Here is a 21,683-nt window from a genome sequence, read left to right on the forward strand (position 1 = left end):
GGGTTCGATTCCGGTCAAGGGCATGTACGTTGGTTGCGGGCACACCCCCAGTGGGGGATGTGCAGGAGGCAGCTGGTCGATGTTTCTCTCTCATCGATGTTTCTGACTCTCTATCCCTCTCTCTTCCTCTCTGTAAAAAATCAATAAAATATATTTAAAAAAAAAAAAAAAAAAAAGAATTAGAAGAGGTGTCCTTCTTCCTTTCCAACTTGTTCAATTAATACTGTTTAACTTAATCCAAATGGAATGAGTCCTAAGAACTTTAAACCAGTGGCTTGTAGTTAGAACATTATATCTTTCACATGGGTGAGTGATCGCCAAAGGAAAGCTTGACATTATAAAATTATTGCTCTCGACACAATAAGTAGTTTCTTGGTGCTTTACTAAGAGTCCAACATGATGGGGGTGGGGGTAATGCCAAACTATAAACAATGAGTTTTATACTTAAATAGGTCATCAAGGATTTAATAACGTCATTACAGACTTTAGAGTTATACAAGGAAAAATTTCGCAACAGGTAGCAAACAGTATGTGCTGATCATCAAATGGGAAAAAGGAGCCATACTCCTAATGCTGCTTCTCACTCAAAGTTGACTTTTTATTGGAAACCAAATCAAGACTAAGTACAAAAGATTTTGTCTCATTTTGAATAGTTTGTTTATTGTTTGTAACTTTTAAAAAGTAAAATCAAATTTAGTAAAGAAAATAAGACACATCAAGAAAGAATGTTGGATGTTATAGATGCTAGTATGTTTGGTCTAGTATATATGCCTGCATTATTATTATTAGAGAAATAAAAAGGTAGGAGGTCTTAGAAGACAGTTGGGAAAAAAGAGATGACAGAAAGAGCAACTACTAAAGTGCACCAGGGAGCAGGAACTGGATTTGTCTCATTCACTGCTATATAGGCATCCCTCAGAGATATGACAGGTTAGTTCCAGACCACTGCAATAAAGTGAGTGTCATAATAGAGCAAGTGATAATGTTTTCACTGGTGGAGGGTGTTGCCTTCAATTTGCAAAAATCACAACATCTATAAAGCACAAAAGCACAATAAAAGGTGGTAAGCCTGTACTTTCAATTCCTTGCAGTGTCTGACACCCAGTAGGTATGCAATATATGTACTGAATGAACAAATGAATGAATGACTAGTATAGAGGTGGCTGCTAATTACTTCTCCTTTACAGTAACCTTGTTTTGCCTTCAGCCAAGCTCATTTCCTCTTTTAAAAGAAATCTTCACTTTTCCCTTCTATTCTGTATCCATTCACTCCGTTACTTAACCTCTATTTTTAAAAAATGTTTCTATTTATTTCTGTAGAAAGACAGAGAGAGAAAGGAGGGGAGAGAGAAACATCAGTGAGAGAGAAACGGATTGACTGCCTCCTGCATGCTCCCTATTGGGGATGGAGTCCAAAACCTAGGCGTGTGCCCTGACTGGGAATCAAACCGGAGACCTCTTGGTGCATGGAAGGACACTTAACCAACTGAGCCACACCGGCCAGGGCCCTTTACTTAACCTCTACACTTTGTGAAAGACTGATCTAAACCTTTGTCTTTCTTTCCTCTCTGCCTACTCACATCATTTGGTTTCTGCTACTAACATTCCTTGCACCTTCAAAGGTCAGCAGTGACTTCATCAACACCAAATTCAACTTTTTTTTCTTCTTAGTTCTTTTTTTTAAAAAATATATTTTTATTGATTTTGGAGAGGAAGGAAGAGGGAGAGAGAGATAGAAACATCAATGATGAGAGAGAATCACTGATCAGCTGCCTCCTGCACGCCCCACACTGGGGATCGAGCCTGCAACCCAGGCATGTGCCCTTGGCCGGAATCGAACCTGGGACCCCTCAGTTCGCAGGCCGACGCTCTATCCATTGAGCCAAACCGGCTAGGGCTTCTTCTCAGTTCTTACATCTCTATAGTATTTCATACTAAAAATATCTTTGCTCTTGTGGTATTTCATCATCTTGGCTATCCTCCTACCCTTTTGATAAATCTTTCTCTGACCCCTCTTTCACCTTCAACTCTCTAAATATACCCCAAAGTTCTTCATCAGCTCTTCTCTTTCTAAATGTTCTTTTCTGAAAACCTCATCATCTCTCATCTCCATACAGATGATTTCAACTCTGAATTTTCTCTTGAACTTCAACTCCTCATTTTCAAATGCTTTCTGGATAGCTTCAGGTGGATAACTTAGATACTGACCTTCATCATGTCCAGAACTGAATTTATTATAATTTTCTTCTCTTTCACCTATAATATACATCCTTTTTCTTGGGGAATAATCCATTCATCTGTTGCCCAGGCCACCCATTCAATCATCAATGCCAGTATAATTTTCTACTCTTCACAAACATCTCACTCTCTCCTAAATTGCTATAACACTAATTTTCTACATAAGTGCTGTTTATATAAGAACTTTCTGTGATGATAAAAATACCCAATATAGTAATATGTGACTACTGAACAGTTCAACTGAGGAACTAAATTTTTAGTTTAATTCATTAATTTAAATTTAAAGTGCCAACATGAGTCTAGTGGTTATTGTATTTAACAGCATTAGAATACTTTTTTCTTACTACCATTGTTCCTCTGGAACAAGAGTAAGTACAGAATAGCGGTCAAGAGCACAGGCTCTTGGACTTGACTGCCTGGGTCTGAATCCCAACTCCATCACTTATGATCAGTATGGCATTGTACAAGTCACTTAATATCTCTGTGCCTCCACCGCTTCATTGGCAAATAAGGACACTAAGAGTAACTACCCTGAAGGCTATTGAGGGAATAAAATGAATTAGTATGTAAAATAGGTGCCTAATCTACCCAACGGGTTAGCCATCATTCATTATTATTATTATTAAAGATCATTTCATTTATTTATACACCTTGTTCCACCTACTAGACCCTACTTCATATTCTTGGTGAAGATAGAGACTGCTTTTAAAATAAAATTTCTCCCCAGTGCTTGCACATTGTTATGCTATCCAAAGAGGAAGTCAATAAATATTAATTGTATGAATATGTAAATTAGAGTTAAAATCCCATTAAAGTGAACAAGAAATGACAGACCAATTTCCTTATTTATAATCTGTGAAAAGATTAAGTTCTGTAAGTCTTGTTTTCATAAATAAAAGTACCCATGCATTCATATTAATCCCATTAGACTTGGTGCCACAAAATTAGAAGACAGGAATGAAGAATACCACAAAATAAAACTTTTCTGCTTTCAGTTTAGTTATGAACACCTCTGCAGTGCATCCGAAATCCAAAATGTTAATAATTACTGAGTATATACATTAAGCTCATTAGCTTCATCTAGTACTTGAAATTAAACAATTACATTATCACCTTTATCAATGCTATTTTTAGCTGGCTCTTAAACAGATGTGAAATAAGCTAAATGAGACAACTGTTAGTGTACTCATGGATCTATCCTTTTCACAGGTGTCAATAACAGAGAAGCTATAATCCTATATAATAAAAGCCTAATATGAAAATTGTCCCCTCGACCGGGAGTTCGACCGCGCACTATGACATGCGCTGACCACCAGTGCGGAATATGACGGACGTAGGCCATGTGGCACTGGCAGCGGGCAGCAGTAGAGGCACTGCCGGCCCTGATGGGCCCTGACGAGAGCCGAATTGTGGCGGGATGGTGAAGCAGGTGAGCAGGCAACACCAGGCCAAGGCAGGTGCGAGCGGGGACCCAATCGCCCTGCAGATGGCGACCAGCGGCGGTGGCAGGGGGTGGGGCTGCTGCCCGGCACCCAGGCACTGAGGGAGCCGGGTGGGGGGCTGAGACAGGGAACTGGGGCTGGGTGGCAGTGACCAATCTCCTGTGGCACCTGGGCGGGGGGCTGCAACCTTTCACCGGCTACCTGGTGGTGGGGGTGACGAGGTCGGAGGTGCGGTGAGGATGTGGGGGGTCTGCCAAGCTTGCTCTCACTCCCCTTGCTATGCTTCCACAGGATGCCAGAGCTTGCGAGCCAGGGAAGTCCCCCCACACTCAGGTGCTGGACACCTGCGAGGAGCCCACCCTGCACCTGCATGGCCTCTTCCGGGTGAGCCAGGCCATAGCCACCTGGACTGCAGGGGCAGGTCGGGCTCCCCATGGGTTCACGCAGGAGCTGGTCTGTGAGTCCGGCTGGGAGAGAGCGTGCTGCCCACCCGGCTTCCGTGCAGTGCTACTGGGCGGCCCAGAGGCCCACACTGCACCTTGGTCCACGGCGTCCGGCCATGCTCACCACATCTCCGCGTGGGGACTCGGGCAACATGACTCAGGCGGAGGGGGGCACGTGGGGGCCTGGGGGTTCAGGTGCTGCCCAGGGCCCAGAGGTCAGCTGGGACCTGCCCTTCTACACCAGATGCTTGCGCTTCGATCGCCACCCAGGCCCAGAGACCACACACATGCACAAATTTCGTGCACCGGGCCTCTAGTTGCAATATAAAAGCTGCTAGGAAGAAAGTGTTCAAAGCTACTTAGGTAAAGGCTTTATCAGATTTAATCATTCTTGCTAAAGGGAAGAAATGTTCACTTTATAATAACAATAGTCAAAAGGATTTACATATCTATGACAACTTTACTTAAGATTATCGTTTAATGCCTTTTACTTATGTTGTCATTAAAGAAATGCATTCTTTTCAAAGATCCATCAGCCCAAGATACAAAGAAGAGTAATAAGAGCAAGGTCCCTTTCAGTCCCACATGGTCCATTCTTCCACAATAAGCAATTTAGGTCAGGGTAGCTTTAAAGGAGTCAATTAGTATCACACTCATTCTCATTCCAGTAAAATTATTCACATTTCATGACATTTGTCTTTGACTACTATAGTCTTTATTCCAGTGTTCCTTGGAACTATGGGGAGAGTTCAAAAATCTGCAGTCTATTATGCTAAGCGAAATAAGCCAGTCAGAGAAAAACAAGTATCACATGATCTCACTTACATGTGGAACCTAATTTACAAAATAAACTGCCAAACAAAACAGATCCAGAGACATGGAAGCATGGAACAAAATGATACCAGATTTAAGGGTATACTGAAAACTTCCTGAGATTGGGAATGAGACAAGGATGCCCATTGTCACCACTTCTATTCAACATTGTACCAGAGATTTAGCCAACCCAATATGAAGTGAGGGGAGAAAAGGTAAATTACATGAACAGACTAAGCTCTGGTTAGGGAGAAGAAGGGCAGGACAGGGATAAAGGGCAGGGAGCAGAAAATTGAACTAAAGGTCAATTTAAAATTGTAAAGCGCTATACTTTAACTTTGCTTCTTAAGCTATGATCCTCTCTACAAACTTGTAGGCTAGGTAAAGCAGGTATTATTAACTTCAACTTTGCTAAGACTCAGAGAAGTAAAATGATTCGTTTAAGGTCACTCTTTAAGAAGCAAAAGGCAAAATGAAGACTGTCTCAGGCAGTGGGAGTTTAAATCTAAGTTTGTTTTTTTTGTTTTGTTTTGTTTTTCAATATGTCTTCTCACAGAAAGGGAGCTAGAAAAGTGCAAAGGAAAATTTTGTGCAGAACTTGCTATTCAGTCTCCCAAACTTAAATAAAGTTGCCACTGAACTCATTATCTAGAATCTGTTTTTCTTCCATATCTAAGAATTTGGGGACATGGTAGGTTGAAATGGCAGAAAGGTACCCCCTGACTTTACATGCATAGAAATGTCATAAACTATTAAAAAATAAATAAAGAGGACAAGCTCAAAAGACAGGAAAATCCCCAGATGCTGGAAATGAAGAAAGAACTTAAAATCAGAGTGAGAAGTGGGAACTGACCTAGATTCAGAATAGCTTCAGGGTCTGGTCCCCGGAGTTTTAGTGCCCATCCAGGAATAGAGATTTGTTTTCCAGTTTTTAAGGCAAGAGTACATGTGGGTGAGTGACAAAGACCAGACTATAGTTCTCTTCATGAAATCTGGACCCTTGATGAGCTACCCTGTCAGTGAAAGAGAGTAGGAAAAACTCTATCCACTGGTTCAGGAAAACATGAAAAATAAAAAACTTTCTATCAGTGACCTCACATAGGGGTAATAGAGAATAGACAAAAAGGCCCCAAGAAATGGAAACCATAGGCCTATGCTATAATTGAATATTATGGGAATTTACATGATCTAAATGGCATGGAAACTCCTAAATGAGAAATTACATGGACCATTGAAATCCCTAGGGCTCTGACAGCAAGGGAAATGAAAAAGCACTGACTGGACTTTCACAACACAACATATAGGACTTCCATAGGAACAGGAAAAATATCTTGCTCAAGATGTGATCATCTTCAAACAATTACACACCATACAAAAAAATACATTTTGATGGAGTCAACATATACAACAAGAAGGGTATCTACCAACCACCCAGAAAAAATTAGAAATTCCAAAAGAAACTATAAAATAGTATGTTTAAAATGATTAAAATAAAAATGTAAAAGCATAACTAAAGATTAGGATATTCTGAAAAATTTTGACATTTGCAAAAGAACCAAAAAGAATATCTAAAAACTATAGTTACGAAAATGAAAAAAACTGAGTGGATATATTAAAAGCACATTAGTCATAGTTGAAGTGATTCTTAGGTAACTGGAGTACATCATCCAGAATGAACTGAGGAGAAATAAAGAATAGAAAACATGAAAGTACATATAAAAGATATAGAGGAGAAAAATCTAATAGAAGTTCAAAAGGAGAAGATTGAGGGAATGAAGGCAGACAGACAATAGCTAACACTTTTGAAAAATGAAGACAGCCATGGAAAGCACAACTGCTGAATAGAATGACTAATAACTAATCCATATCTAGACATAGGTTAGCAAAACTACATAACATTAAAGATTTCTGATGAAAGATTTCTAATCAGCAGCAAAATAAGTCACAGAACTTATTTAGTCAAAGATCTAAAGGAAAATAACTGTCAATCTAGCTAACAATCATCCCTTCCCTACCTATTTCTTAACTCAGTGGAGAGAGGTATGCCAGCAGAAGAGATACTTGGATTGGAGTAGCTGGAATTAGCAAACACCAACAATATCTGGGAAGACACTTAATTCTATGGAAACTGTACCTGTGTCTCTTAAATATGAGGTGGAACTGATGACCTAGACATAAGGCTCCAAAAGCTTTTGCCTTTGCACTATTTCTAGCCAAAAGCTGGATTTTTCAGCAGCAAAGGCTTAGAATTATTTATGGAGCATGTAAAGTGAACTCTACATACATAGCATAGCAATTAAAACTGAAGTCTCTAAAATCAGACTAATGGGGATCAAATCTTGACGGCTTGTTAGGCACTGAGTGAATCTGGTCATGTTACTTTACTACTCTATGCCTCAGTTTCTGCAGCTATTATCTCACAGTTTAAAAACTATTAAATAAGGAAAGACATGTAAAGCATAGTATCCAGCACAGAGTATGTGCTTAATAAAGCCCAGTTATTATCATTACTTAGTTTTGACCATAGTACTATAATTTGATTACATAGCTGTAACTAATTAATTTTACTATGACTACTAAAAAAAACCCTAAAAATATAGGAAACATACTCTGACATCTACCGAGCAGCCCACAGTCCATGATGGATTTCCCAGCACTTGATTTTGGCATAGAAGATGAACTAGTGAAGATTTCCCAACACCTGTAAAAGATACAAGAACTCAAGTTATATAAGAGACATGCTGAAATCTGATAGCAAAAATATAACTGAGAATATGCAGTAATAATGGTATGTAAACTATGGTTGTTTAAAGGATGTTCATACCATATCAAGCATTTAATAAGCTTTATGAATAAGTAAATGGTCAAGGAGGGCTTGTTAAAATATAGAATGCTGGGTCCTGCTCCCAGTTTCCTATTCAGCAGGTCTGTTGTGGAGCTCAAAGATTTTGCACTTCTAACAAACTCCTTGGTGATGCTGATGATACTGGTCCAGGGGCCTTGCTTTGAGAACTACTGTTCTAGGGCAATTTCATATGAACTAGTCCTTTCCTTTTGAATGATTTCATCTCTTCAGCCTTTTTTAGAATTGTAGACTATTAACAGATGTTGGAGGTAATGCTCTATCCTGATGACCAATGGAGAGGTCTCTTCCATGGCACCATTAGATGATCTTTCAGATGGTGCTTGAACACTGTCTGTGACAGGGACTCACCATTTCACAATTCCTTATTTAGACACTCCAATTCAGGCAGCCAACCACTTGGCTCAGCTTTACCCTCTGGAAAAAAGAGAACAAGTCTACTCCCTCTTCTACATCATGGCCCTTTACCTTAAGGCAGCACTTTATTTTCCTGCAGCTCTCCTGGGTTCAGGGCAATCTATATGAGGGGGGGAAGAAAATGAGTTTCCATTTACATAATGGAGTCACTCATATAATTAACAGCATTTTGATGCCATTATGACAAGCATGGTTGATGAATCTTCATGCATCATTTGTTGTATAAAAAATTTAGACCATCTCTTTGTGTGCAATTTTGTGTATGAACCTATCATTTATGTTTATTTTTTATTATATGAAGTTATATTTACAGACAATCAGAAAGTATTTTTTAAAAAGAAGAAAAAAATCACCTGAAGAGCACTATTGTCAACATGTAGGTTTAATTCCACAAGCAGGGTTTTCTATAAGTGGATTCTTACTGTAAATATATAAATGGTATACTTGAAAACAATAAATCATAAGGCTCTGTTTACACATCTGGTTTTGTCTGGAATATACTACCTATTCTTCCCCACCCCTGCCCTCCGTTGGCCTGGTGACCTAATCTGTCAAGACTCAGCATCATTCTAGTTATTGTCATTTTTGATTCCACACAGGTAGAACTAAACACATTATCCACCATCCTCTGGGTCTCCACTGTGCCCTGTACATTGTTCTACATAACACTTAAAACACATTACACTTGTTTATAGGTTTTAGATTTTATTCACTGTTTAATTTTAATTTCTTTGAGGACTGGGTTTTACTCACCATTTAAAAAAATTTTCCAATACTCAGAACAGGTCCTTAAATAGTACTTATTTAGTAACTAAAATTCTCCATGTTATTACAATCTTCCTAAACATATTTACTATCTCCTTTATAATTCAGAACACTGACATAATAATTTACTTAACTATCCCCTAATTACTAGATATTTAGGGAGTTTTAAAATTTTCACTATGCCAAAAAAAGATTTGTTTAAACTTTTGATTAAAATTAAAATTATTTTGCCAGGTTGTGGTGGCTCAGTGGATTGAGCCATCATCCCATGGACCAAGAGGACCCAGGTTCAATTCCCAGTCAGGGCACATGCCTGGGTTGTGGGCTCAATCTCCAGTAGGGGCAGCCAGAGGCAGCCAATCAATGAGTCTCTCTCATCATTGATGTCTCTATCTCTCTCTCCTTTCCTCTCTGAAATCAATAAAAATATTTTTAAAAAATGCATTCATTTGCTGGGGGGTGGGGGGGAAGAGGCCCAATGTAATTAAATAAATACCAGCTGCAAGTATTAGTTGTTGGTAATGTATTAAGCTCAACCCTTGTATCTGAAATAACAAAAAGTCAGTATATTCATGTTAGTGAGACTTTCAGGATTCCTTACTAAATTATCAAATATATCTAAGGGATACAAAACAAATCTCTACATCCCAAGGCATTCCTTTATGTATTTGTGAAATCCTCCAAATTTCACGAGGGAAATAAGCCTTTATTCAAAAGGAAACTTTAAAGGTTGAATACAAAGACAGATGAAGTGTAAGTATATTCTAACCTGTCTGATAGCAAATCACTGTTAAAAGGGAACTGATAAAAAGGCAATAACTGACTTTGTACATATAGCCTGACGTCAGTGAATGTGTAACAAGATCAGTCACTTTCCTGGTGGGCATGACTGTCTTCTGTTTTACAACTAAACTATAATGAACAAACAAACAAAATAAAGCTTACTAATTGCCTGATCAGTTTCCACCATTTAATGCAGCAGCCAATTCAATCCTGCTACATAATTGATTCTAGCTATAAACCCAGCAGTGTCTGCTCTGCAGTACATACGTACTTAAGTGTTTTTTGTGTTATTGTTGGTTTTCTTTTGGGGGGGGGCAGGGAATCTGTTAGTTGCAACAATATCTAACACGAAGGGACTGTTAAATGTAATAGAAAAGGAAATTATAAAAGAGACACCCACTTCACATACCATGAAATTGTGTTAGCTCTGTATTCCAGTTCCAAATCCTACCTTGATGATACACTTGCCAAATCCCTTTAGACCACCATTACTTTATCTGTGAAATGTAGTGATTTTATTAACTTCAGCATCACTTCAAGCTAAAGAACTGGAGTTGACATAAATGGATTATGTTCATAGGATTTCATAACGGGGTTTTCTTAGGGGATTTTAAATGACGCTCTCTGTAAAATATTTTAGAATGTAAATAATCTTCAGGCAAGGTGAAAAGGTTTCTGACCTCCTCCCTTCCCCAACAACGTTGTTCAGTCGTGTAAGGGTAATTTTCAAGCTTCCTGAGGTATGCCCTTCCACCTCCAAGTGTCTGGCACAATGTCTTTGCTCACAGCACACATTTCAAAGGTCAACTCCAGAGAAGCACAACTATGAAATGCAAGGTTAGCATTTATTCCAAGCTCATAAGGAGCACAGGAGTGGAGGTATGGTGCGAGGGACAAGGACAGTGAGGTGGGAGGGGGAGATACAGACTTCCAAATGCCCAAGGTGTAAAAAAGAAGAATTTTAAAACTAGGAATAAACTGGGGCTCAGCATTAAGTCCTAGTTAATTCATAAAAGGCCCTTATCTTAATTTCTCTCTTTCTTACAACCTAGCACGTAATAGGTTTTTAATTAAGATCCAAGAGAAGAAAGAAATCAAGCCCCGCTGAGAGTAAAACAGGATTACCCTCCACTATCTCATTTCATAACACAGCTTCGTGTTTAAGTACGTGGACTCCGGGTCCAAACCGGTTCTGTCATTTACATTTCGCCGCCACACTCTTCTCATCTGTAAAATAGGGCAACAGGGCTACTCTCCGGATTAAATGAGTGAATATACGCAAAGAACTTAGAACAGTGTCATTGTTCTGAGTGCACGTTCGGTTTCCTTAATAAGATCTCTTGAAGGCACGGTCCTAGCTTCTGTTTCCTTAGCACCGCGCACAATAGAATACTCAATGTCTGCATGTCTTTTAAAACAAAGGAACCGAGGCTACGCGCTAGGTTACGACCGTCCAGGAGACCGACGTGGAAAGCGGCGAAGGCGGAGAAAGGCCGCGACTCCGCGCCCCCGGCCCACGCGAGGCCGCCACTTCGTCAAACAGAGCAAAGTCCTCTGGGAAGTGTAGTCTTTAGGCCTCGAGAGGGATTTCAGCCACGGGCCCGAGCGATTTAGTTGGCGGGGCTGGGAGGGAGTCGTAGTTAGCGAATAATTCAAAAGTGTTGGTAGCCCGAGAGGTGGGTGAAGCCGCTCACCTGAGTCTCCCAACACCAGGACCTTTACCCGATCCAGGGACGCCATCTTGCCACTGCCTTCCGGGGTTCACGCCTGTTCCTGATTTTAAGCCAATCAGAGCCGGGCACGGAGGGCGGAGCCTTCCCTGTCATTGGCCAATCGGAGTGTGACTCGCTTCATTGACGGCTTCGCTGTGCTGATTGGCCGGCTCGGTTGAAAGTAGCGGGTGGCTCCCGAAGCGGGTCGCAGGAATAAGGCGTTCTCTTTGTCGCACGAATGGCGAGGCTCGCTGGAGCCGGTAGTTGAGGCGCTGAGGGAAGCTGTAGTGCCAGTGTTCGAGGATTCGCCTGGGTAAACCTTGTTCCCTGTTCCTTGTTCTGGGTTCCCTGGCCCGCAGTCGTGTTTCAGGGTTTCTCCTTTTCGCTCCTTTCTCCTTAGCTACGCTCCTCCTCTCAGCTGCTCTCTGGACTGGGTTCTCTAAAGAGCCATGGAGCCCGGAGCGGCCCGTGTGCGACCTCGGGCAGGACCATGGGCTCCACCGCGTGTGGCCCCCGCACTCGGCTGGCAGAATCCGAGGGAGTCGGGGGTCGCGCAGTGTGGGGAGGAGTGGACATGACTGCACCGGGCGCGTGGAGGGCAGCTGGGTCCAGAGGTTTCGCGGTGGTCTGCAGCTTTCTTATGTAGGAAGGCGTGGAGAGACCATGAAACATGGTAACTGGAAAAAAAACAAAAAAACAAAAAAACCCCTCTGCAGTTAAATGTATAAGATTCAAATTCGTATAGAACTGGCTTAGTAGTATATTGGAATAATCGTCTGGATTAATAAACGGGACCACCCCCCGCAACCTCTTCTTTCTCCGTTTATCTTATACCCTGAGCATAATCTTTTAAAATTGCAGATTTGGTCCTGTTGCTTCCTGCCTAAAACCATTTGAAGTTTAAGAAGAGGGATTCCACTACTAGCCTATCTTTTTCTGCTCTGGAAGCCGCGGTGGAGGCAGTAGAGCGCGGGGAAGTTGGCGGGACGGGCCTATGGGAGGAACACGTGCTTGGGGAAGCCCCCGGGAGTTTTAGGGCAGCCCCTGACGAGCGGTGCCGGGTTTTGAAAAGTCAGTGGTGAACGTGCTATCCCCGTTCTCAGACAGATAGGAGAGTACAAGTCTCTTCGCTGCAAGGAAGGAGGTTGGGAAAGAGCCTCGGGAGCTTGTGAAATGGGATTGAACACACTGAGCTATTCGGGGAATCTGGGAAGGTCTCCGAGGAAATGTCGTTTGAGATGCGAAGGATGATTAGAAGAGAGTTTGAGCAGGGAGAACGGAATGTGCAAAGGCCTGGAGGTGGGGAAGGCGTATGTGGCTGATGGAGTGGAGAGCGTGCCAGTGTGGCTGGAGATAAGAATGACGGGGTTAGACAGTGCAGGGAACTCATTCATTCCCATTTTGTTCCTCCAGCTCTGTGCCTGGTGCAGTGTCGTTCTTCAATGTTTGTATGCCTATCGTGCATATGATTCAAAAACAAGATCTTTGGGGAGCTGTGCTGGGTAGGGAGGTAGGTGAGACTGGGAGGGACTGAGACTCTGAAGCAATAAAGAAGAAAAAAAGGGGTTGCCCTGAGAGGTTACAAACTTAAAAATTTCCAGAGACCAGCCAGGCAAGCTCTTTCCCTGTTTAAAAGTGACAGCTGCTTTTCAGCTTTTTTTTTCTTCTTCTTTTTTTTTCATATGGGAACCTGGTCTCACTTTTCCTCAGATATTTCCAATTTTCAAGAGGAGCTGAAAGTTGAGATTTATGTGAAATCCCACTATTTTTAATGTTGGCAACTAACTCAGAACATTTTCAAGACATTCTTTTGGTCAAACAGTGTGGTAGAGGCTGCCAGTTTGGTACCTCTGACCTAAATAATTTAAGAAATCCAGAGATTGAGTAGGAGATTTAGCATACGTGGGGAAGTAGAAGTGATAGAGAAGAGAAGGCAGTGGTCAGGAAGGACGATTTTAGAAGGGAGAAATTTCGAACGAGGTGGCATGATTTCTTTCCTGAGCTCCAGTTTCATTCATTCAGCTACCTGCTGGACATCTTCACAGGAATATTCTGTAGTATTTCCTCAAAGAGAAGCAACTAAAAGTGAATGCCTCATTTCTTTCAAACCTGTTTCTCTGCAGGTGTTAGCCTATTTTTTCATAGTAGTATTTTTCTTGGTTACACTGGTTTAAAACAAATAGCTGTATCTTTTTGTACTAATAACATTCTTGTTTAATGCTTATAGCGTTTCAGTTTTATAAGATGAAAAGAGTTACAGAGATGGATGGCGGTGATCGTTATATGATGTTATGAATGTATTTAATACCACTGGACTGTATACTTAGAAATGGCTAATTGGTAAATTTTGTTATGTGTATTTTACCGTAATAAAACATTTATTTAAAAATAAATATTTATTTGGTTAAAAAAATAACTACTTAAAATTTTCCTGCTTTTTAAAATCCCATTTCCATTATATTATTGGGCCCTTTTGATTGTGTTTCTGAAAAGTAGAATTATCTAGGGAGCATCCTGTTCTCTTGCTATAGTTTGCTTTCTTTCTTAGTTCAGGTTTGATTACTATAGCTCCTAATACTTCCATATACATCCATCTTCACTTACCTCGATCCATTCTTCATATTGTTGTAGAGTCACTGTTCTAAAAAGGAGTTCTTAGTGTGAATACCAGTGATGGAACTCTTATGATGCCACCTCTGAAAGCAGCATATTTTTCATGGATTATTTCATTTAATCCATGCATCAACTCTATGAGGAAGGAACTGTTAATCACTTTTTATGCATGAGGAAACAGAATTTTCAGGGCCACAGGTTAAGAAATGGTGGAACCTGGGATTCAAAACCCAAAACTATTGGACTGCAGAGTCCTCATGCCACTCCCTTGCTCTAATCATTAGGACCCTCTAAGTCAGTGGTTCTCAACCTTTTCAGCACATTAAAAGCAACTTGGATCTTTTTAAATCCTGATTCCTGGGCCTCATTCTCCAGAATATTACAATATATATAAAAAATAGGTGGGGCCCACAACATTAGTAACAAAGAAACAGAATTTCCAGAGATGAGGCTCAGAAATCAGGATTTTAAAAAGATTCCCAGGTGATTCTAATGTGCAGCCAAGGTTGAGAACCACTGCTCTAAGTTGTTTCAGGCAGTGGAAACAGGCTAAGTGAGTAGCAGAGGGTCCTCAATGCATGATGTGTGTTGGCATAATATGTAATAGCCAGTCACCAGATTTGTCTGGAGTAGTGGTCAGGGACTTTTTCTGTTTATTGGAGTCACCTAAAGAGCTTTTAAAATATGATGCCTAATCTGATCCTCCCAGACCAGTTGAAACAGAATCTCTGGGAATGGGGCCCACGTGGGTACTTCCAAATGCTTCCTAGATGGTTCTACTTTACAGCCAGGGTTGAGAACCATTGATTCCAGAATATGGAGTGTATGTTGTGGGAGGTCAGGGAGGGGAAATAATGTTGGAAAAGTAGGTTATTTTGACATTTGTTTGCCATTCTTTGGTCTGTTGGATGTTTCTGAAGCCGTATTTTGTGTTCTGCCAATCATTAAGCATATAAAAAACACAAAAACAGCTGTGTTCAAGTACAGTGTATCAACTAAATTGGAAAGGAGAGCAAAATGCATCTGATAGTGTGCTATAAATACTTTGGTGTTGAACCCAGGCTCTTGCTTGGCACCCTTGATCCTTGAGATAACAGGAAGGTGGTAAGACCACAGGTTTGGATCTAGGTGCTACTTTGTTATCTCATAGTCATGCCTGAGGGTTTACAATAGGAAATATATATTTAATTGTAACTTTTTATTTATTTCTTTATTGCATGTAGGGCATTATATCCCCCCCCTTCCACAAAAATATTTCTTATGAAAGGAGATACTGTTGATAGCCACTGATTTGAAATAAAAAGATTCAGTAGATAGCAGTGTTAATTACAAAAGATTACTCCCTTTTGAAATTATTCAGTGGGATGTCTCTTAAAAATTTCCCTATGGTATAGGGAATTTCATTTGACAGTATGTCTGGATAGCCTGACCATTTTTACTTTAGGACATATTAAATCTATATGGAAGCTATTCTCTTTTTTTAAAAATGTTTTAATTGATTTTCTTTTTTTTGAGCGAGAGAAACATCAATTGGTTGCCTCCTGTACCCACTCTGACCAGGGATCTACTAGGGTACAACCCGCAACCTGGGTGTGTGCCCTGACTGGAAATCAAACCGGCAGCCTTTGGTGCATGGGACAATGATCAACCAACTGAGCCACCCCCACAAGGGCGATGTGGGAGCTGTTCCTACTAATAAGTGCTTCCTAAGCACATTACTTACATTCTCATTTATTCATCACAACAACCTTATTGAAATAGCTGATATTGTTATTTCGCTAAGAGAATAAAGTATGGCTTGTGGTGGTTTAAGTGATTTGCTTAGGATCACACAGCTACTAAAACACAGGTTGTCCAACTCTGACTTCCAAAGCCCATCCTTTAAAACAATCACGTGAAAGTCTAGCCCATGCCATTTTGGGCTTCAAAAAGAAAGCTTTTTGGGTCATGATATAAGAATTGGGTACAATTGGTTTTCAAGGAGGTCCAGTATTTAAGGATATCTTGGGGTGTTTGTTTGCTTTTTAAGGACTACATGGTATTAATTGGTGACTAGATTTAAGTTAACAAGGTTGGTAAAGCTATCTAGATCTAAGTGTTAATTTCTTTCATATTTATAGTAATAATTTTGCTAAGCATCCCAGTTGGTGATTACTTATGTGTTTTTTGGTTTGTTGTGATTTTATTGTGGAAGCATGACTATGTAAAACATTCTAGAATCTATCCTGAGAGAAATTTTTTTTAATTATATTTTTTAACCCTCACCTAAGGATATGTTTTTATTGATTTTAGAGAGGGAGAGAGAGAGAGGGAAATACTGATGTGAGCCCTAACCAGTTTGGCTCAGTGGATAGAGCATCAGCCTGCGGACTCAAGGGTCCCAGGTTCGATTCCGGTCAAGGGCATGTACCTTGGTTGCAGGCACATACCCTGTGGGGAGGGTGCAGGAGGCAGCTGGTCGATGTTTCTAACTCTCTATCCCTCTCCCTTCCTCTGTAAAAAATCAATAAAATATATTTTTTTAAAAAGAAAGAAAGAAAAATACTGATGTGAGCACTGATTGGAAGCCTCCTGTACCCCCAACCGGGGATCTACCAGGGAACAAACCTACAACCTGGGTATGTGCCCTGACTGGGAATTGAACCTGTGGCCCTTTGGTGCACAGGATAGTGCTCCAACCAACTCAGCCATACCAGCCAGGGCTATCTTGGTAGAAAAATTTTACTCAAGAAATAAAGACACTTTAAGGAGATGCTAATGGTTAGACTTCTTGCGGGGGGTGCGGGGGGGGGGGGTGGAGGGTGGGCGTAACCCAGCATTTCCAAAGATCTATAGCAGTGATTTTCAATTGGAGTACTGCCACAGGCCGCTGATGTGCCACAAGAATTTTTGAAACATGGAATACCTGGCTATTTAAAAGACCTCTTTTCCCTTAGATTGTCAAATAAAAATATGATAGCAACCAATGCACCATAACCGGTGTGCCATGGAAGTTAGAAATTAATTTATATGTGCCATGAGATGAAAAGGGTTGAAAATCACTGATCTATATAGCATTAATACTAATAAGACTTTATTTAATTTTTTTGTGTTTCCCTTACTGAAATAAAGTGGGTTTGATAAGTATCATTGCTATAAGTAATGTTAATTTTTTTAATCAAGCACATTGTAGATCATGAAAATAATCATTTAAGTAATATGCCAAGCTTTTTAGGTGTAATATTTTGTATACTTGGAGGAAAATCTTGTTCTCTGTTAAATGTTTTGGCATTATAAGTCTTATAAAACAATGTTCTGAGTGCCTTTATGGCACTCAAAGAGTAGTGATAGCTACCTAATGAGTTGATTATTCTAGATTTAAAATGATTACTGTGTCCTCATTGTGCCTATGTAATCTTCTCTTTTTTTCTGAATTCAGTACATTTAAAGTTGAAGTTTGCCGCTAAAGATGGCAGACCCAGATGTCCTCACCGAGGTTCCTGCATCATTGAAGAGGTTAGCCAAGTATGTGATCCGGGGCTTCTATGGCATTGAGCATGCTTTGGCCTTGGACATCTTGATCCGGAACCCTTGTGTGAAAGAGGAGGATATGTTGGAGCTGCTCAAGTTTGATCGGAAGCAGCTTCGTTCAGTTTTGAATAATTTAAAGGGAGACAAGTTCATCAAATGCAGAATGAGAGTAGAGACTGCTGCGGATGGGAAAACCACTCGCCATAACTACTACTTTATCAATTATCGTACTCTTGTTAATGTGGTAAAATATAAATTGGACCACATGAGAAGGAGGATTGAAACTGATGAGAGAGATTCCACCAACCGGGCTTCCTTCAAATGTCCTGTATGTTTTAATACTTTTACAGATTTAGAAGCTAATCAGCTCTTTGATCCCAGGACAGGTGAGACTTTTCCTTATGAATCTTTTAAGTAACTTTTAAAAAATATGTATTCTTTTTCTTAAATTGATTCATCTAATTTTTAAGCCAATCATGTATCTTACCTAATAATAGACAAACATGTAAATTGACCGTACCTTTGCTATGCTAACCAGCCAATCAGGAGAGTATGCAAATTAACCTAACAAAGATGGCAGTTAATTTGCATACGTAGGCTCAAGCGGTGGAGCAAAACCTCACGGGCCTGGGGCCAGCGGCGCAGCGAAGCCTCACCGCCCCGGGGCCGGCTCCGGCTGGAGCCCGGTCAGAGCGAAGGCCTGGGTGCCGGAGGAAAACCAGTGCCAGCAGCCAGGGGAAAGGAAGGCCTATTGCACGAATCTCTTCATGCAACAGGCCTTTAGTATCATTATAAAAGTGAATGGATTGGTGTAAATCACTATATGGTCTGTGTTAGTCTTACTGCCCTGTTTGACTGTTATTCTTTTAGAAGCTCTTGTAAAGCCTTTCTCCTTCACAAAGGAGTGTACTCTTCCACCCATGGCCTTCCTACCTCTGTTCCCACCTCCACCCCTATTTACAGGTACAGCTCAATCTGAAAGGTTGACTTCTCTATCACTTGAAGACTATTCTGACCATTTCACTTTTGACCTCTTCATCCAGTATATATTTAGCACCTGTGTATGCCAGTCACTGCCAGACAGTCACAGTACAGTGCATATAAATGTTATGTTAGTGGAAGTGTAAAGTGCTATCAGGAGTACATAAATAGGGCTTCTAATCTGGAATGGCCTCTGAAAGAGCTTAAGTAACAGCTGAGACTTAAAAGATAAGAGTCAGCCAGATGCAATTAGAGGGGCATCTTTTCCTTCAAATGGATGGATATTAAATCTCTTAGGCATTACTTAGTGGAAGAAAACTGTCAACAAGATATATAATTTTTTCCATTTAAATACTTTAGTTAAGGATCTTTTTAATCAACCAGAATTTACAAAACACATTTTCAAATAGTTCAGTATATCTGGCATTAACATCAAAAACTTAAAAGTGCTGGGTTGTATAGTTATTTTGTCTTATCATTTATAAACAGGTAAAGAGACTATAGTTTTGCTAATTATTCAGTAGACAATTTGGTCTTACTTTCAAGTGTAAAAATCAATAGAAAGAGTCAATGCTGTTAAGTTAGATTGTCCTTTTGTTATGGCTGAATTCAGGAGTAGAGGTGACTTTCTAAAAAATTCCTAGATCTGCCTTTGAAAAAAACTATCAAAAATGTAATTTAAACTTTTACACGTTAAATTTTTATTGTAAAAAAATTACAGATTTGTCCAGCTGGCTTCGCTCAGTGGTTGAGCATCGACCCAAGAATCAGGAGATCGTGGTTCCATTCCTGGTCAGGGCACATGCCTAGGTTCTGGGCTCGATCCCCAGTAGGGGGGCAAGCAGGAGGCAGCCGATCAATGATTCTCTTACATCATTGATGTTTCTATCTCTCTCTCCCTCTCCTTTCCTCTCTGAAATCAATAAAAATATATTTTTAAAAAATTACAGATTTTTGTACATGTTTAATTTTCTAATTTTGTACATGTTACATATTGTACACTTAAAATTTTTTAAGTGGGAAATAATCTCAATATCAATTAAGATTATTAATAAAAAGAGCTAGCTTAGGACTTTTTTCCCCCCTTATTTATGTGAAGCAGTCATTTTGGATGGAAAATCATTTAAAGAATTCTCATTTGTGTTAAATGTTTATTTTGCCCGAATCTTTTTACCTTGAATGGACTTCACTAGGAAGGCTCTTGTTATAAGAAAATCTAACCATCCTGATTATAAGGATTGTTTGAGTGTGCTATAGAGGAAGTTGTAGAATATATCTGGAGTTCTTTCAAAATAAACTAGGGAAATCTCGTGTTTTTTGCTATTCACCTTAACAGATTTTTTTTCTTTTTTATTATTATTATTTTTAATCCTAACCCGAGGATATATTTTTATTGATTTTTGGGGATGGGGGGTGGGGAGAGAGAAACAGAAACATATGCACAGGAATCAAAACTCTCAATCTTTTGGTGTACAGGACAGTGCTCCAACCAACTGAACCAACCGGCCAGGCCAATTCTACCCGATTTCTTAAAGGAGCTCTGGGTTTTGGTTTTGTGATTCTATGCAGATGTTGGTGTTACAGTTAGTGGTCATCTTCATCACTCTTGACTGCAGTAGAAGGTGTTATCCGGTCCCTCAAAGAGGGTAATCTAAAGTAATGTGCTTCTACTACATTTATTCATCATTTTATTCTTATTTCATGAAGCTTTCTAAAAGGAAGTTACTCCAGTATTTATATTAGTATTTAGGAGATTGATCTATGATGCTCTTTGAATTTCACCCAACGTTAGTGCCTGAATGAAGCTAATTGTAATCAACAGCTGGGTAGCTTATGGAAGAGATGGTCTGGCACCCAAATAGTCAAGGTTATTTAAATCAGGGAGTTGAGATAGAGTAGGGGGAATAAAAATATTTTATGAAAGAGAACTAAAACTGTAATAATTGTTTTGTGGCCAGTCTGAACAAAGACTTTTTAATATGAAGACTATGGTCAGCATGAAGGTGTAAAGAAGGTGTTCAAGGAAAGTAAGAATAAATCATTTACCTTGGTATCACTTGGGGGAGGGTGCCCTGGGGAATGTACTCGCCTTTTGATTATAATTTGGCTTTTCATTTGGACTTTCCTTTAAGGACGGAATGTGCTGACTAGGTGATATTAGGACCCAGCCTGCTTGTCAGTTTTGTCTTATTTTCACTATTACCTTATACCTTCTGTGTTCTATACATTCCCTTTAGAAACTTTGGTCTTTTTTTCCCTTCCTGATTTGCTCAGAATTCATTCCCTTCACACTCATTTTGAAGAAGATGGGAAATAAACATTTGGGTATGTGTATCAGAGTAGGGGGGGAGGCTTTTTCTGCTGTAATATTGTAATATTTATGCTCTGTTTAAGTTGATAGATTACAGTTTTCATTCTAAGCCCAATCCTGTACAAAGCTATTCTATTTCTTGGTTGCTGTTGGAGATTGAGGATGTTTCTGACCAAATGATGGGATTATCTACTGAGCTATCTTCATTCCCATCTCAACAGTTATTAGGTTGAACTCTTATATTATCAAACTAGAGGCCCGGTGCACAAAAATTTGTGCACTCGGGGGGGAGAGGGGGTCCCTCAGCCCGGGCTGTGCCCTCTCGCAGTCTGGGACCCCTCGGGAGATAATGACCTGCTGGCTTAGGCCTGCTCCCGGGTGGCAGAGGGCAGGCCCAATCCCTAGGTGCAGCCCCTGGTCAGGCTCAGAGCAGGGCCGATTGGGGAGTTGGGGCGCTGCCCCCTGTCATGCACACAGCAGGGCGGATCGGGAGGTTGCAATGCCACCCCTAGTCAAGCTCAGGGTAGGGCCGATTGGGGGGTTGGGGCACCGCCCCCTGCCTCACTCAAGGCAGGGTTGATAGGGAGGTTGCGGCGCCACCCCGTCACTCACAGAGTAGGGCCGATAGGGGAGTTAGGGCACCGCCCCCTGTCACACACAGAGCAGGGCGGATCAGGGGGTTGGGGCGCCGCCACTGTCACACTCAGGGCAGGGCCAATGGGGAGGTTATGGCTCTACCCTGTCACACACAGAGCAGAGCCTGTGTGTGTGTGTGGGGGGGGGGGGGGGGGG

At 40.6% G+C, this 21,683-nt stretch overlaps 2 protein-coding genes across 11 annotated transcripts in view; one reads left to right on the forward strand and one right to left on the reverse strand.

Moving 5' to 3' along the window:
* The window catches only part of RABL3 (RAB, member of RAS oncogene family like 3), a 41,861-nt gene extending 30,308 nt beyond the window's left edge, over positions 1-11,553 (reverse strand). For both annotated transcript variants that reach the window (XM_023755779.1, XM_006090929.2), the window contains exons 1-2: positions 11,459-11,553; positions 7,546-7,637 (exon numbers count right to left, since the gene is read on the reverse strand). In XM_023755779.1, coding sequence (XP_023611547.1) covers positions 7,546-7,637; positions 11,459-11,504 — 138 coding nt within the window. In that variant the 5' untranslated portion in view covers positions 11,505-11,553. The remainder of the gene's footprint in view (positions 1-7,545; positions 7,638-11,458) is intronic.
* Positions 11,554-11,650: 97 nt separating this feature from the next.
* GTF2E1 (general transcription factor IIE subunit 1) overlaps positions 11,651-21,683 on the forward strand; it is a 45,134-nt gene continuing 35,101 nt past the window's right edge. The window contains exons 1-5 of one of the 9 annotated variants that reach the window (XM_023755774.1): positions 11,672-11,789; positions 11,877-12,149; positions 12,338-12,986; positions 13,704-13,816; positions 17,508-17,985. In XM_023755774.1, the coding sequence (XP_023611542.1) occupies positions 17,538-17,985 (448 nt within the window). In that variant the 5' untranslated portion in view covers positions 11,672-11,789; positions 11,877-12,149; positions 12,338-12,986; positions 13,704-13,816; positions 17,508-17,537. The other 8 variants (XM_023755771.1, XM_023755776.1, XM_023755772.1 and 5 more) reach the window with 8 other exon arrangements.

Source organism: Myotis lucifugus, unplaced genomic scaffold (assembly GCF_000147115.1).
Source record: "Myotis lucifugus unplaced genomic scaffold, Myoluc2.0 scaffold_84, whole genome shotgun sequence".
NCBI lineage: Eukaryota > Metazoa > Chordata > Mammalia > Chiroptera > Vespertilionidae > Myotis > Myotis lucifugus.